Raw genomic sequence first — 17,759 nt, forward strand, 5'->3', positions numbered from 1 at the left:
AGATCAAACGACACTAGCGTACTTCAAAATATAGCTAATGACAAGACTGTAGACGCCGAAGGAAACCTGGACCTATGCCCTGAGCATAGTTCCAAGGTTTTAGGCATTACCTGGAACAGCATCTCCGATAGCTTGTGCATCAAAACCAATGTAGACCTTAAGGGCTCTGTCACTAAGCGCAGCATATTGTCAACTATCTCTAAGATTTTTGACCCTTTAGGTTTAGTCGCACCAACTGTTTTAGAAGCCAAGGTCATGATGCAGAAGTTGTGGTTGCACCAGTTATCGTGGGACTCAGCTGTCCCTGATGACATTAAAGATGTTTGGCAAGCTTTTGTGCTCACGTTGCACAACCTCAACGAGGTACAAATCCCCAGACACGCAATATGTCACAGTCCTGTCAATTTACAACTACATATCTTCGTGGACGCATCCGAAGTAGCCTATGGTGCTTGTGCATACGTGCGTTCAACAAACGAAAACAACGAAGTGACTGTTAACTTGCTGTGCTCAAAGGGGAAAGTGGCCCCACTTAAACCATTGACCACCCCCCGTCTGGAATTATGCGCAGCCCTACTAGGTTCTCGGTTGCTAGACAAGATTTTGACATCCATGAGACTGCAATTTGACAGTTGCTTTCTGTGGTCTGACTCAACTATTGTATTGTGTTGGTTGAGCATGCATCCAAGTAAGTTGCAAACATTCATTCGTAACAGAATAGCAGAGATACAGTCCACTTGTGCCAACCATACTTGGAGACATGTTCCAACCAACGAAAATCCCGCAGACCACATTTCACGTGGATTGACAGCCAACGAAATAGTGCACAACCAGTTATGGTGGAACGGTCCACAATTTTTATCCCAACCAGAGCACTCATGGCCTCAATTAAAATCAGAACTAAATAGTAGTAACTTACCTGAAGTCAAAACCCAAAATACATGCCTGGTAGTCAATTCCGGCACGGATGAGCCATTTCCCTTTAACAAATTCTCAGACCTGAAGCGCATGCAACGCACGTTTGCTTATATTGCACGATTCATTCACAACACGCGCTTTAAGTCCAACAAAAGAAATGGCCCACTCAGTGCTGAGGAATTAGACAATGCATTAAAACATTTAATATTAATTTCACAAAAGGAATCGTTTCCCACAGAATATACTAAGTTGAAATCGGGAACGTCCATCAAAAAATCTACAATTTCGTCACTGAACCCGTTCATAGACACAAATGATTTCAATTTAATTAGGGTAGGTGGCAGATTGTCGAATTCGGATTATGAGTATGACAAGGTTCATCCGATTCTATTAAGCAAAAATCATCGTATAACTAAATTGTTATTCGAATGTCAACACAAAGCTCTCATGCACGCCGGTCCTCAGCACTTGCTTTATTCGGTAAGGGAACGGTATTGGCCTATTGGGGGACGCGGTATAGCGAGATCAATTTCACACCAATGTGTAACTTGCCGTCGTTTTGGTGGTCGTACCGTAACTCCAATCATGGGCAATCTACCCAAACAAAGACTTCAACCAGGCTCTCCGTTTTTGGAAGTCAATGTGGACTACGCTGGGCCCGTAATGATGGCTAATCGTAAGGGGCGTGGTTGTCGTCTCATAAAGGCCTATATTTGTATCTTTGTGTGCTGCAAAACTAAGGCCATACATATCGAGCTGGTGGGCGATTTGAGCACAGCTAACTTTATTGCCGCTCTCAAGAGGTTTATTGCTCGCAGAGGAAAACCTTTAGACATATTTTGCGATAATGGCTCGAACTTTGTAGGAGCGGCTAACGAGCTCAAACCTTTTATTGCACAAAACGCTTCTGACATTTCAGACGCTATAACTTCAGAATCAATAAATTTTCATTTTTTGCCTCCATATGCGCCACACTTCGGTGGCCTACATGAGGCCGGTGTACGATCTATAAAACATCATTTGCGCCGCGTACTAGGTTCGGCTAACCTAACTTATGAGGATTTGTATTCTACACTGACTTATATAGAGGCACTTTTAAATTCTCGACCCTTGACCCCACTTAGCTCGGACCAGAATGACCTATTGCCACTCACACCTGGCCACTTCATAATCGGGCGAAGTATGACAGCGATCCCGGAGGTAGATCTCACTTCACGTACCAGATTAGTGGACAGATACCAGAAGATCCAGCAGCTACGCCAGCACTTCTGGGCACGTTGGCAACTGGAGTACATCAGCGAACTTCAGATCCGAACTAAATGGAGGCAATCGACGAACGGGCAACTAAAGATTGGGACCCTCGTCGTTATTAAAGATAAGCAACAGCCTCCAATAAAATGGCTCCTAGGGAGAATACAACGAGTCTTCCCAGGGCGCGACGGTGTTACCCGAGTCGCAGAAATTCAAACTGCCACTGGGCTGCTGCGCAGAGATTTTACCAAGATCTGCCCCTTACCTGTGGACACTGCAGTTGAAGACGATACTTCAAGCATGATATTTTTGCTGGCTAGTGTATTTTAAATTGTAGGTCGGCATGGGTAGGTATGACTACATTATAATAAATTAATTTTTAACAAGCAGAAACGTCTGCGATCAATGCTATTAAGCTTAGAATAAATTTAAAAGTGGAAAAATTACTGCCTTGGGTGAGACTTGAACTCACGGCCTCTGGATCGATACTCCAGCGCTCTGCCAACTGAGCCACCAAGACCTCATCCATAGTCAGCAAATCTTCCCACTATATGGGTCTAGGGGGACCCTAGCGACATATACCGTAAGAGTGTTACACTTCTTAAACGGCCACCGGAGTTCCAAGTCATATTGGAAATTCACCAGTTACGATGTGCTACCCATTCTAAATTAATTTTTAACAAGCAGAAACGTCTGCGATCGATGCTATTAAGCTTAGAATAAATTTAAAAGTGGAAAAATTACTGCCTTGGGTGAGACTTGAACTCACTCCAAAGGCCGTGAGTTCAAGTCTCACCCAAGGCAGTAATTTTTCCACTTTTAAATTTACATTATAATACTCTAACTTATTAAGGTAAGCGTTATTAGTTCATGAAATAAAACTATGAAAACGGATTAGCAGTTAGATTAAGGTAATAGTTGACAATGACAATTTAAAAGTGCAACAAGCAACAAGCTAAGCTAAACTAGCTAGCTAGTCCATACACTTACACTTACACTTATACTTATACTATATACTCATATATCCATACTAATATTATAAATGCGAAAGTCTGTCTGTCTGTCTGTCTGTGTGTTCCCTCTTCACGCTTAAACCGCTGAATCGATTTAGATGAAATTTGGCATAGAGATAGGTTGAGTCCCTGAGAAGGACATAGGATAGTTTTTATCCCGAAAATCATCCCTTAAGAAAGTAAAAAGCGGGGTGGAATTGAGATAATTAATGAAGTGTCTGCTAATTTGTGTGCATAATATGCTAAAATTGAATAATTGCTACAAGATTTTCTCCAGGCGCTATTCTTACTCTAGCTGCGGTTACTAAGCACGCAGACGAAGTCGCGGGCAAAAGCTAGTATTTCAATAAATAATATTTTGACTGACGGTTTTATTTTCTACCGCCGACGTATATAACTCGTTAACTCGTCGAGACTAAAGCTCACAGACTCCGATGGGTAGGGCCATCTTGAGAGAATGGATGGAGATCAGAGCGTGAAAAGAGCATACCTGGGCCGCCCAGCAAGAAGACGCGGATCTGCGCGAACTTCGAGTCACTAATGAGGGCTACCGCGTCTAATTTCGCCGCTAGGGGCGCTAGTGTAGATGGAAGTCTGGGGGATGATGGAAGAATGTCAGTTTTGGGGGTTTCAAGCTATTTTATTGGGAATTTTCACTCCTTATTCATAATTGTGGTAAATCTTTGTCCATCTTTGATAAATCATAGTAAACAATAGATATAGCTCAATAAATGTTAGTGGTTTAAAAAAAAGTGCCAACTAATATATATTCAAAATTAAGAAGATTTTGAGATCTGTTTTTCTGGACCTACATCTACAGTGGCGCCAACTGGTGAGCACAAAAACGATAGCCCTCATTGGCGAGAGGTCGCACAGGACCGAGAAAAGTGGCGCTGTCTTGTGTCGGAGGCCAAGTCTCATTTTGGGTCGCTGAGCCAACGGACGGAGTAAGTAACTCACCGTATGCTTTTTGGTCAAATGCGTAACTACCTCATCTTCGCTTGACTCATTATTATTTTGGCCTTTAACATAATAACAACTATGTTAGGTACATATTTAGACCTATTACACAAACAACAATAACATGATCATGTACCTTCCCGTCCTTTACCACAGAACGTTGACCCGTGATAATAATTGTTTTTTTAAATAAATAACAAATAGCGCAAGGTAAAAACATTACCTAAGCATGGAACTTTTCTATGATAGGTAACCAATTTTAATCTGATGACTTGTTCACCTGTCTGTTGTTAAGTGAGTTAATTATTATGTCTTTATACATAGGTAAAGGTCGTTGTTATTTTTAGAGGTAAAAGCGACATTTGATAACGATAATTTTATGTTGAATGCTAAGGTATAAGTAAGTCAGTCGCTGCAGAATTTTTAAATATTTGGGGTAATCTTACACTGATCAACCTCAGGGGGGTATTTGCGCCTAGGGCCCACAAGGCCCCGGTCTAGGGGCTAAGGCAACCTAACAATGGTTTTGAGATGGAGAAGGCCCGGGTAAATTCCAACTGCCATGCCAAATTCACGCACGTAGGTACGTACTGTTCGTTGACTTAGAACTATGAAAGGCAAGTAATGTCGTATTACACTACAGATAGGTACAGGGAAAAATCTGATATAAATTTGTAAATAAAAAAAATACAGTTAAATTTGTACGGAACCCTCGGTGAGCGAGTCCGACTCGAACTTGTTTGTTTTTTTTTTAATAAAAGGACCAGATTTTTACTGAAATAAAACAGTTTGTAATTATAAACCCCGTTTATTTCTCATGAATATCCCTCAAGTCACTTACATCTAATTTTTATTATTTACAATTTACAAATGGTAGGAATATCTCCATGTAAATAAATAATACGTTCCGCTAAGTTAGGTCCTGGTCCATAAGAATATACGATATGTCTTAATTATATAAAATCCGACATAATATAGGTAGTAATATAAAAGAAAATACCAAATTAATTTCAATGAAATCTCTAATAATAAATTCTCGTGACCATCACATTTTTTGGAGAATATCTTATGTACAGTGAGCTGCGAAATTGCATGGAGAAATTATAATTGAATTAATTGATAAATTCGCCATGCACTTTACGGCTGATGGTACCGTCATCATCAAATAGATACCTATTGAAGGTCAAAGTAGCCAAATATATCGTAACAACACACCTTTGTTACCATAATGGCCACTTTGGGCGTCACTATCTATTTGATGCTGACTGTACATTGTATAATACACACACTAAATTGTCTATATAAAAAGTACAATCCAAGCGGTAAAAAAGACAAAACACCTTAACACATAAACAGCCATTTCTAATATTTAATCTCTATCAAAATTTTCTTAGTTTTTTTTTGGGTGGCAACATTTAAAAAAATATAAAAACTGGCGAGGATAAAAAACTGAGCAGCCTATAAATATATTTATACAAAAGTCGTCACCACCCGGTATCACCCGATTCTTAAAAAATAAATAACACTATAACTGGTACAATATGCAATATGATAATAATAATAACAGCTAAATTACAAGGGCATAATGAATAATACCCCGTTTTTGATAATAACTTTGGAAAGAATCTAGGAATCTCTGATTGTAATGCTTTTAATAATATTTTTTATAGCTACAGCATCCTTGTTTACGTAATTCTTGGTTATTTTGTAATTTAAAACGTTGTTTTAATTTAAAACAAAACGTACAAATTAGTATTGTCATCGATCACACATACTCACACACACACAATTTTTTCTACAAGTTATTTAAACCCAAAACATTGTTTCTTTAAGTTTAACAACTCAAATTAACATTTTGAATAAATCAAACATGACATAAACAAACCAATGGTTTTTATATGCTGGTAATTTGACGCAAAATTGTATTTTTTTCAGCCTTACGGCCAAATAAAAAAAAACTCGAAAAAAGAAATTTCAGAGTAAATAGGTTTTTTACATATTGTTTATGTACGTAAACGTACATCTATATTAGTATTAAGAAATCAAAACTATTGTCAAAGTTTAATAAAGTATTTCGAGCTCGATCTTCAGCACATTTATTACAAAAAATTGTTTAATTAATCTCAACTTTTTTTCAAGTGTAATAATTTTCCTAGAAATAAAATATTAATCCACTCATATATATTTTGTTATAGCTACATTTGATTATTATCTATATGTAGGTATAATTCTAATACGTACGAATTAGAAGTCCTAATTTTGTGATCATGCAAGTTCTCTCTAAGAAATGTATAGTTTAATTAAAATACGCTTGAATCTAAGAGACAATTCTTACCAAAAATTTACTTTTTGAGCCCAAAACTTACAATATTCCTGAATTTGCATAGCCAACAGAATAATCTTAAGCAAATATCTTAGTCTAAGTTAAAATAAAACTTATATAACGTACAATTTATTTTGGTACTCTTACCTTATTTTACTTATATTCCTCTTAAATTCCGAATAAAAGGCTAAACTTACCGTCACTTTATTTAGAGAGTTCGTTATTTTGAATATAATAATAGCCAATAGATTTAACCATAACTGTAACTTGTAGCAGCAAATAAACCAATACTTGCAATAAAGATAAATTTTGATATGTCAAAGTAAAAAATCAAAATACATGGATGGAAGACCTTTTCGTATGTCTCAGGGCGGCTATAGAAAATCACTATATTTTATTAAAAAAGTCCCCCGCTGCATCTATCTGTCTGTACGTTCGATAATCTCAAAAACCACTGAACGGATTTTCATGCGGTCTTCTCATAATAATAATAAATAATAAATAAATAAATATTATAGGACATTCTTACACAGATTGACTAAGTCCCACAGTAAGCTCAAGAAGGCTTGTGTTGTGGGTACTTAGACAACGATATATATAATATACAAATACATAAATACATAGAAAACACCCAAGACTCAGGAACAAATATCTGTGCTCATCACACAAATAAATGCCCTTACCGGGATTCGAACCCAGGACCATCGGCTTCACAGGCAGGGTCACTACCCACTAGGCCAGACCGGTCGTCAAAATTATTAGAGATTATCTCATATTATTAGAGAATAAGAGTGATTCTTCAGGAAGGTTTATTTGTATAATTACAACCCGTATCGGGGCGGCTTGTAAGAAAATATAAACTTGCTTTGGTTAAGCACCTTAAAGTCAAAGAAAATTTTAATTAGACAAAACATACATATTGGATATTTCCAGTTAAAATAGATTCAAAAACTAATAATAGGTAATGCTATTGTTTAGTCTTGGTTAAATCTAATGGCAATTCATTTAGTTCTGTCAATATTATACAATTTGTTACACAATTTTATGTTCTCTAAGAAGTCTTGAATTAAACTCTATGAACATTAAATCTGTTATGGTCAAACGATGACCATTTACCCCTTTGGACGCTACGCCTATTCTGCGGCTTCATAGTGAACCTTATCGTAATGCACGAAGGTTGATATTGCGCTGTAATTCTGTCTTTGGCGTTCAAAGGGTTAGTTTCTGTCCTCTATTTATTACCTAATCACTGTCGCTCTGTGTCGTAGTGGGAGGGGGAAGGGAGGGGGTGATGGCGGGCGCGTCTTTCTCTAGAGGCCGGAAAGACCAGCTGCCAGCTCCGTCGAACTCCAGCACGTGCGTGTGATATTTCCTGTACGAAAGAGGGTTGCATTTAACAAAAGAAAGTCAACGGGTCTCTATTGTTTCCCATATAGTTTTAAGTCATAGTCAGGCATCGTAAACTGCGAGCGAAATCCATTAAAGTACTAGGGTTTTCATAGGTCTAACTGGTTGTCATACGTCATTTAAATGGATTTCGCTCGCAGTTCAGGATGCCTGGTCATAATTTGGTTATTCTCCGAAACGCGTAACTCTTCAGGATTGCCATAAAACAAACCTAACCTAACCTATCTGTAGGATAACCTGGGGAAAATCCTGAAAAGTTAACGGTTTCAGAATTATGACTAATGATAATATGACAATCATTATTACAATATTATGACTTTCAATAATTATGTCAAACAAAGGGACTCCGAAAGTCAACTGATTTTGGATTCAAAAACCCGTCTTAGGATGGTATTCCTGAAATAAAACTATGAAAACGGATTATATCGCGTATATTGAATTTATAATACACTCCGACGTTTCGAACCCTTTACAGCGTTCACCACCCGTCACTCGTTGACCACGAACGCTGTAAAGGGTTCGAAACGTCGGAGTGTATTATAAATTCAATATACGCGATATAATCCGTTTTCATAGTTTTATTTCATGAGTAACTCGCGGTAACCGAAGACAATATTATGGTATTCCTGTCCAATATTTTGGTCCAATGTGTATTTGTGTCACATTTTGCTTAATGAGAGAGTGAGACGCAATGCACATTGGACAAAAAAATTGGACACCTTAAATTGTCCTATTTAATTTCTGTTAGAGATAAGCGAGGTGTGCGTAAGGTAAAAATCGATCATAAGAAATGAGCGATACAATGTAATGTGTGTCACCCAACAGCTATCATGGTTATATCTGAGGGCCTATCCAAACTGTTCATTCGTTTATCTATATCGCTCGAATAAGGAATAAGCAAGAGCGATAGAGAAGCAGATAACGAAATTTCAACTTTCTATGTTCGCGGTAAGCATTCTGGTTTATGATTATATTATAATCACTGTCCTGTCACGGTCGCCATGAGGTGAGGGATAGAGGGGGTATCGAGTGAAACTCAGGCGTTCAATAGAATGTTCCGTTTGCTACTGGCTTAACTCCTCTCTCCGCTACATAATACATCTATATCTATATACTATCGCTGTGCTACACTACACCTTGATTATAGCTAAGTAGCTTAATTTGACGTCCATAAGCGGATTGTAAAATGCCTACTTGAATCTTTATAATATTTTTCAAACTCGATGGCTAGGATGACAGGTGTCATCTCCATATAATTTATAACCTAAAAACGGCAAATCTCGCAAAATTGTAGTGAAATAACACCTGTCAGCGCATCCATTGGGTTTAAAAAATACTATACCCCTAATTCGACACAATTTGTCACAAAAACTGAACGTTTGAATGAGGGCCAGCAGATATGTAATATTTCATACTATTCTAATATTTCATACTAACCATACGCTAGGCCTGTGTGTGATAGAGAGGAGTGTAATGCCCTCCTTCACCGCCTCTTCATACATGACGACCTCAGTTTCCATGGAAACAGCGCTCGTGCATTCGTCAAGCAACGCGTATACAGGCCTGAAAATAAAATATTTTTCACATATTGAAAACACGTCTGAACACGATAATCACATGATAGAATGAGCCTATTTAGGCCAAGCAATAAGAAGGTATAGAGGCAAGGAACACAATTTTTAACTTCGTAGCTTTGTTTGGACTAGTTAGGAGATGAACATATCAAAAGTCCCCGGCCGTAACCCTGGTGCTGGGGGGGAGAGGGGGGTACTATGCGTCTAAACGACTTGGCCACTTATACAAAATGAAAAGAGATTTAATTTGTTACAAGTTTTATTCAGTCAAGTTTATCGATATCTTGTATAGTTTTTGAGATATCCGCTCTTAAAGGTTTATTTAGGGCTCTCATTTTTATCTTGATTATCTACATCAGTAAAGCTGCTAGGCCGGGTTTGGTAACGTTTTCGTATAAATCGGGGGTGCTGAATTCATTTATGGTATCAACAATACACCTTTCCGAAGTAAATACTCAAATACTAGTCAAATAGTAATCAAATACTGTGCCAAGATCACGAACGGATGTAACTTGCTGTAGAATCGTAATTTTTCGAATCTTTTGATAGCAGTGTACGTATTCTGCCTGTGATAGAACATTCTAGCCATGGCATACAACAACCAGGGCCATCCTCTGCTTCTCCCCCCCCACTGAGTGTGGCCAATCACGAACGACCTTGAGGCCGCCATGCCGCGCCGCGCATGCGTCCAAACGCACGACCTTGAGAATGATACCCCGTCGCTTCCTACTACAGTAATATAAGTAACCTACCTGTGATAGAACATCCTAGCCATAGCCATCCTCTGCTTCTCCCCCCCACTCAACGTGGCCCGCCAATCACAGACGGCCTTGAGGCCGCCATGCCGCGCCGCGCATGCGTCGAGTCGCACGACCTTGAGGATGTGCGTCGCGCGGTCAAACGCTTCCTGGTCGTCGGGCGACACGCGCGTCGGATACGTCACTTGGTCCATTAGGGAGCCCATTGACATATAAGGTCTGGAATAAAAAAAATGAGGTTAGAGGTTATTAAATGGGGTTTTGTATCGGTTTATACCGATACATAATATTGGTTACTTTCTTGAAACCAAAGAAAAGCCTGTAGTCTAAGTTTGTATGGATTATGTTTATAATCAGACAACTATTATGTTAGGTAATTCAGTAGGTACTGATAACCGATTATGTGGCTTGCGCGAGTGCAGCCCTAATTCAATTCAATTCAATTATTTATTTCGAATCATTTTGATCCATATAGTGAGTACAAAAAAACTTAAAATTAATTAAGGTTACTGACATACAATTACAATTCACAAAACACACACATAAATACATCGTTGCAGATATTCGGAGCAATAAGGCGTGGCTCAAACTGACAGATGAGTATCGCAGTATCAGCAGCAGCCAGCGATGCTTCCTTGCCCTAATGGCACAAAAGTCAGGCGGGGTGCGATGCGCGCGCTCCAGAACCGGGAGCTCTCGGCGCCCTCATGGCAAACACGACGGAGCACGCAGCACCGCGCGCCTCATATTAGTAAGGATTAGAGGCGCGCTGAACGCGCTCCAAAGCCAGGGACCGGCCCGCTATCCCTTATCGGGGTTTTATTTTATAAGGGTATTGCATAAGGCTTAACTCACCATACCCTTTGCCAGACGAAACCCTTTGTTTTGGTTTTAAAAACCCTTATATAAAGCTACCACATTTGAGTAATCGGTAGCCCAAATACCCTTACAAAACCCTTATCATCCGCTCACCAACACCTTGCATATTGCTTATAAGGGTTAGCCTTATAAAGGGCTTTACTTTTAGGATATAAGCGTGCTAATTTAAGTCGTCTACCTTGTTCATAAAGCACACATTACTTCGAATCCGAGCGATCGTCGGCGGCGACGGCGGCGTTCTTTGACTAGGCACGTATTTTCTTTCCTTTTCATACACTACCGTAGATATATACTAATCCTGTCTCTTTCACGCAAAGGGAAACCTTTATAAAAAGCGCTTAAAGATAAGGGTAACCCTTATTAAGGGCTAGCCTTATTTTTGGTTAGCTTTTCGGTAAGGGTTAGTCAAAGGTAGGGGTATGAATGGGCTTGCAGTTCAAAAGGGAAAGTCTTTCAATGTGTTAGCCGTGTTTAAGTGTCACCCATTGAAAGGGTTTTATCGCGGAAAGGGTTGTCCGGTCCCTGTCCAAAGCCTAATTAGTAAAATCGGACTAATAGCGACCGAACTAAGACTCTTATTATATATTAACTAAAAACGTACCGCTGCGGGATGTAGAACATGATAGGTCTGGACGAGCAGTGGCCGGTGGGAGGAGCGTCGTCTGAGCAGTGAGCGCAGGCGCAGGGGCGGGGCACGGCCAAGGAGCCCCCGTGGACGGGCCACAGGCCGGAAATGATGCGGAACAAGCTGCAAACAAACATGATATTAGTTTTTGCTAAGCAACTGAGTCACAAACTTAAAATTAGGTATAGGAAGAATGAAAAAATCATCATCATCATCCTGCCCTTTTCCCAACTTCATTTGGGGTCGGGCCTTCTTGTGCATCTGCGCCAGGACAATCTGTCCCGTGTTGTCAGTGGTGGGATGTTTTGCGTCTTCAGGTCTCTTTTGACAGTGGACCACCAGGAAGCCGGAGGTCTACCCGATGCTCTTTGCTTGGTGGTGATATTAAGCACGGTTTTTACGGAATAGTTGTCGTCCCGTCTCATCACATGACCGTACCATCGGAGTCTGCCCTCTCTGAGTTTGAAAAAATGATCACCTCCATCTTAATTTGTACCATTTTCAACCAAAAAGGGTACTTATTGTCGCTGGTCAGTAAGGCGCTAATATTTCCATATTAGCTTCAATTAGAAATCAACCTTATTGACAACCGACAATGTGGTACCTTTTGGTTGAAAACGTCGCATTTTTAAACATATTTTTTGTGGCATTTTCAGAAATCACAAAGAACAAAGATACTTTACCTATAAACTAATGTTAAAGTTGTCCTAGTAAAATACTTAGTCATTATACACTTGATGGTCATTCAACTGATATTTTAACTGAGCAGATGTGTCCCTGGTGCGATCACGACCACCTCGCTCGCTGGTGTCACTGTGGCCACGTTATTAAGTGGGGTCATTCGGCTGATATGTTAGACTTATCTGGACTTGCCACAGCCGTTAGGTCCCACTATGAGCAAATGTGTCCCTGGTGCGATCACGACCACCTCGCTTGCTGGTGTCACTGGGCACGTTATGAAGTGGGATCATACGGCTGATATGTTAGACTTACCTGGACTTGCCACAGCCGTTAGGTCCCACTATGAGCAAATGTGTCCCTGGTGCGATCACGACCACCTCGCTTGCTGGTGTCACTGGGCACGTTATGAAGTGGGATCATACGGCTGATATGTTAGATTTACCTGGACTTGCCACAGCCGTTAGGTCCCACTATGAGCAAATGTGTCCCTGGTGCGATCACGACCACCTCGCTCGCTGGTGTCACTGTGGCCACGTTATTAAGTGGGGTCATTCGGCTGATATGTTAGACTTACCTGGACTTGCCACAGCCGTTAGGTCCCACTATGAGCAGATGTGTTCCTGGCGCAATGTCTAAGGACACGCCACTTGCGACGACGTCGCAAGCTGGCGTGACTATGGGTACGTTGCGAAGTCGGATTGACAGATCATTAGTGTAGGATATTTTTCCTGCAAATAAAATATAATTTGAATTTCGTTGATAAATATTGTGAAGAAAGAGATATTGGTACAGTATAATACTTCAAAGCGTTAAATAGTACCGAATATCTGATAAGAACTGAAAATATCTTGTAAGATCTATGAGAAATTGAACATACTTCTTAGGGGCCACCGAGTGAAAGCACAGCTAAGATAATCCTTACTTAATATTTTAGAGTAACTAATGTACTCCACAACGCCATCTGTTAAAATGTGCCAGACATCTGTGGGTATTTGCGTACGACGTAGTTAACAGTTTTTCCGCTAGGTGGCGCTTTATCACGCTTAAATGTGGCAAAATCAACATTGTCATAAAGTCGCATCGTAAGCGACAATGTGGTACCTTTTGCTTGAAAACGTCACGTATATTTACGTGTACATACCTTGCGGCACGGGACGCTTGTCCCTGAATGTGATCTGGAACGCGTTAGGGTTGTCCTTGGACGCGGACACGTGGACGTGTCGGACGCATTCCCCGCGAGCCACCTCGCCGAACACGTCCAACATGTCGGACACGCGTTCGGCGTAGCCGGCCAGCGTTACTACTTCCTGTAAAAATAACTTTTAAATAACTAACTTAAGAAAATGGAGACCTAGGCTGTCCGAAACGTATCGCGCGAGTGACTAAAATTACGATTTTATCATAGAGATATAGAGAGAAGAGATTTATTATTCAAAAGTTATACATATAAGTTATACAGTTTCCTACAAAACTGTTTTCACAGTTTGTCTGCAGGTAAGATAGGGACCGTGCGCGTTGGAGGGTCTGCCATCTTGTGGCCTGAATCGGAACCATAAACATGTACATTGACACTTCACGCCAAAGCAAGTGCTGCCATCTTGTGGGCTACTTTGGAAGCATAAACTACACATTTACGCCTCGTGCCAAAAATCTGACGTTCTTATCTCTCTCTCTCTCTCTCTATATATATATATATATATCTCTAGAATAGTCTAGAGATAGATGTGAAGTCTATAGAGACTTCACATCTTATATTTGAGAGCCCAAACATGTCAGCCCCTTATGTTTATTGTGCAAATACAATACAATAGAAGACCTAAGTTTAGGAATTTCTTATCAATGGATATAAATCATTAAACTTTACCTTGTAACTGGACATAAGTCTTTCAATAGCGTCCGCTGCTGAATTCAGCAGATGTCTAGAAGTGGTCATGTACTCTGTTCGTGCGCTGATTCCTTCGCTCGTCGACCCTAGAAAACAAACAACATTGTACACTTGAGAAAATATTATTATATTGTAACACAACTCATCAACAGATGGCGTTAGTAGTTGTACTACAGTTTTAGAGGAACGCTACAGTTCCAGTTAAACCGCTCACCAACAGATGTCTCTGCCTGTGCTTTAGATGGCGCTATTTGCTTCCCGTAACAACATGCCCCCGAGGCATAGACCTAGCATTACATAGACAAGCTATACGCGTGCGCCCGTAAGGGATAGACATAGATGACGTCATAAACGTGGGGATACCATATTGGTAAAAATTACCCCAATATTTGATATCACGTTGGGGCGATTACCCTGGAAGCAAAGTTAGCTTGTTTGACGGTATTAATAAAGTGTTAAATAAAATGTCAATGGGCCGTCCTTTTTAGGCGTATAAACAATGAAATACCTCCTATAATTCGCGCAGGTGGTACAAAACTAAACATGTTTAGTAAATAAAACGTAAAATAAAATGTATTATGGGTTTTAATTTAAAGAAATCACAAATCGCAATCACACCAATTAATGTACACCACATTTAATCTTCACAACATTTGTTTATTTATTTTTTGGAATTAGAAGTACGAAAAAACTTCGAGGTCAAAATTACCCATAAAATTATGATATTTTCATCTGGTATCCCTAACATGATTGTTATGCAGCTAAATTAAGAAGAAGTTTAAAAATGACTGACCTCAGACTCCTACCTACCTACGTAATTTGGGAGGATAATTTTACAAATAATGTTTTTTAATTTGCGTAAATAATTGTGATATTTTTATTGAAATCGTTTGATTCTACATTGCTTTGAGTGTAACGTAATTTTACGATGTTATTCTCACATATTGCGTTAAGAGGAAGGTGTAAAATACCGTACTTACGTGTGAAAGATTATGATCTCATATTTTTGCTCAGAGCGGCTATTACAGCCGATTACAGAACAATTCACCAGTATTTTATCAAAGTTCAAGCATTCAAAACGCTAACCATCACTATATTTCATAAGAGAAAGCACAATTTCATACAAAACAACGATAATTAAACAAGCAACGAACAAACATGACATGTCACGTACTTATTTGTTTGCCACAACCTCGGTTGTGGCAGCGGTGGAAAAGTGAAACTATGACAAGGACAAACAATAACAGCGCTTTCTCTGCTACTCCTACTGAAAGATACATAAGACTATCCCGTTCGTTCATTTTCCCCCACTCCTCATGACCGATCCAGTTATACTAGATTCATGCCCCGAGGCTGTTGTTTGCTCGCCGTAGTTAATCGTTTGCTCTATCCGCGCTTATAATATTTTTAATTGTTAGAAAGGGACAATGCTAAGTTAGATATTTACCGTCTCCTTTAGTTCCGGTGAGGATGGGCAGCGCCAGCATGACCATGCCGGTGCCGCTCCACACGTACTTCATGCAGAACTGCTCCAGCATTACGTACCACAGCTTCTTGTTGAACACGCCCGTCATTTGGGCGACGAGTTGTTTGTAGGCGGATTGGAGTTGGCCTAGTTCCACCTGGGGATAGAAAGATAATTGTAAAATGTTTAGCCATTAAGATAACAAAATAAAAGCGCAATCGCGGGCATCTCTATCACTTCGTCAAAAGTGTGTCTAAATCAATGTGACATCACTATTGCCAGCTTCTTCTTCTTCTACCTTTATCTGGGGTCAGCTCTCCTTCAAAGTTCAAAGTGTTTTTATTTGTGAGTATATCCTTGTCCTCTTTCTCCACACAGGACGATTTTGTGCAGTTCCGGCGTCAATATTCTCAGGTCATTTTGGACTGTTGTCAGCCAAGTAGCAGGGCGTCTTCCACGGCCCCGTTTCGTCGTTGGTAGATCCAATGCCACTCGCACCATGTGATCAGAAGACGTGACCGTACCAGCATAGTCGCTTTTCCTTCAGCTTTTCCTCAATAGGAGTGATTTTAAAACTGCCTCCCACGTATTCGTTACAGATCCTATCCCTCCGGGTGACTCCAGCTGACCAGCGAAGTATGCGCATCTCTGTTGTATCCAGTTTTGAACGTGTTGTTCTGTTGATTTTAATAAAGGTGTCGTGGCTCCTAACCTCCGTGGCAACCTGACATAGACCGACTGACTGACTGGCTGACTGACATACATATTTGGAATATTGGAACGACCGACATTTAAATTCAAAATTAGACATCACAAGACCAGTTGACGACCAGTTCACGACAGACATCGGACGACGACAGACAGTTCAAAAGGCAAAGCCCGAAAATAAGCTGACATTCACGATATGTAGAAAATTATACCTTGTGTCCACCGTAGAACGCGACCTCCTCAGCATGAGCGATAATAGACGCATGTACATGTCGGAGATTGGCCTTCATGCGAGCTTCCTCTCCAGCCAATGCCCCGAAGCGAGGTGACAGCATCCGTAGTACTTGACCGGTCATGCAGATGACCACTGTTGCGAAGCCAGGTCCTGGAGAAGGCAAAATATAAATGCCAAAGTGACAGACAAGAGAGATGCCTTTTGACATTAAGTCCGCCATTTGTACATTATTTCTGTGCAATAAAGTTCAAATAAATATGATAACATACGTTTTAATAGCATAGGTTTGTAGCACGATTCATAACCATCACTAATCACGTTCTAATTTTCATTTATTCAACATACCTATATTTTTGAATAAAAACAAATTAAATAAGAATATCGTTATTATATCGCGGAATAGAGAAGTAAGATTATTGTTTAATTTATATGAATTTCTGCAAAGAAAATCTTGATGCAATTAATTATATTTTTGTTCTGAGAAACGAACGAATATTTGTACGATTTTTAATGCTGAGGCTCGAGAACGGCTTATTCCCCTTGGAGAGCCTCTCTCCTGAATTATTGGAATATTATCCAAATTAAGTTAAATTTGAAAAAAATACTATACTTTAGTTTCCAACGGTCCTAACATAATTAGAAGAATTCAAATTAGAATTAAAAAAAAAAAACATATTAGTTCCTACCGATTGTATATACTTATGATAGCCCTGAAAAATAAAAATAAAAACATTTCAAAAACAAAAATCTTACAATTATTAGCACGCGTTTACAACTCAAGGAGTTGGACGTACGCCAATTATTTCTAAACAAGAAAGACGGATGTCAGTTTATGCTAATGTCAAGGATTCCGGCCATGTCAAGGGCCTGACACTCTTTGACAGAGAAAGATAGTCGATTTGATAGTTGCGATTCCTATAAGAGGAAAGAGAAAATAGTGCCATGCTTTGTCTTTATCACCGACCGAGCATTTTTTCATGGTCGGGTTATGGCATCATAGCAAGGAGGCGATGGCGAAATACCGAAATTTATAAGAGTGAAAGAGAAAAAGGATTATGCTGCCATACATGAAACTGT

General features: G+C 39.8%; 1 protein-coding gene and 1 non-coding gene across 3 annotated transcripts in view; both read right to left on the reverse strand.

The window, feature by feature from the left end:
• Positions 1–2,616: 2,616 nt before the first annotated feature.
• On the reverse strand, positions 2,617–2,689 carry Trnad-auc (transfer RNA aspartic acid (anticodon AUC)). The gene has a single exon. It is a non-coding gene; the product is annotated as a tRNA-Asp (tRNA).
• A 2,252-nt stretch (positions 2,690–4,941) lies between these two features.
• LOC134751402 (ATP-binding cassette sub-family D member 1) overlaps positions 4,942–17,759 on the reverse strand; it is an 85,021-nt gene continuing 72,203 nt past the window's right edge. For both annotated transcript variants that reach the window (XM_063686795.1, XM_063686796.1), the window contains 9 exons: positions 16,660–16,832; positions 15,722–15,896; positions 14,254–14,360; positions 13,531–13,696; positions 12,964–13,117; positions 11,685–11,831; positions 10,199–10,423; positions 9,310–9,435; positions 4,942–7,837 (listed from right to left, as the gene is read on the reverse strand). In XM_063686795.1, the coding sequence (XP_063542865.1) occupies positions 7,708–7,837; positions 9,310–9,435; positions 10,199–10,423; positions 11,685–11,831; positions 12,964–13,117; positions 13,531–13,696; positions 14,254–14,360; positions 15,722–15,896; positions 16,660–16,832 (1,403 nt within the window). In that variant the 3' untranslated portion in view covers positions 4,942–7,707. The remainder of the gene's footprint in view (positions 7,838–9,309; positions 9,436–10,198; positions 10,424–11,684; positions 11,832–12,963; positions 13,118–13,530; positions 13,697–14,253; positions 14,361–15,721; positions 15,897–16,659; positions 16,833–17,759) is intronic.

Source organism: Cydia strobilella, chromosome 22 (assembly GCF_947568885.1).
Source record: "Cydia strobilella chromosome 22, ilCydStro3.1, whole genome shotgun sequence".
Lineage (NCBI taxonomy): Eukaryota > Metazoa > Arthropoda > Insecta > Lepidoptera > Tortricidae > Cydia > Cydia strobilella.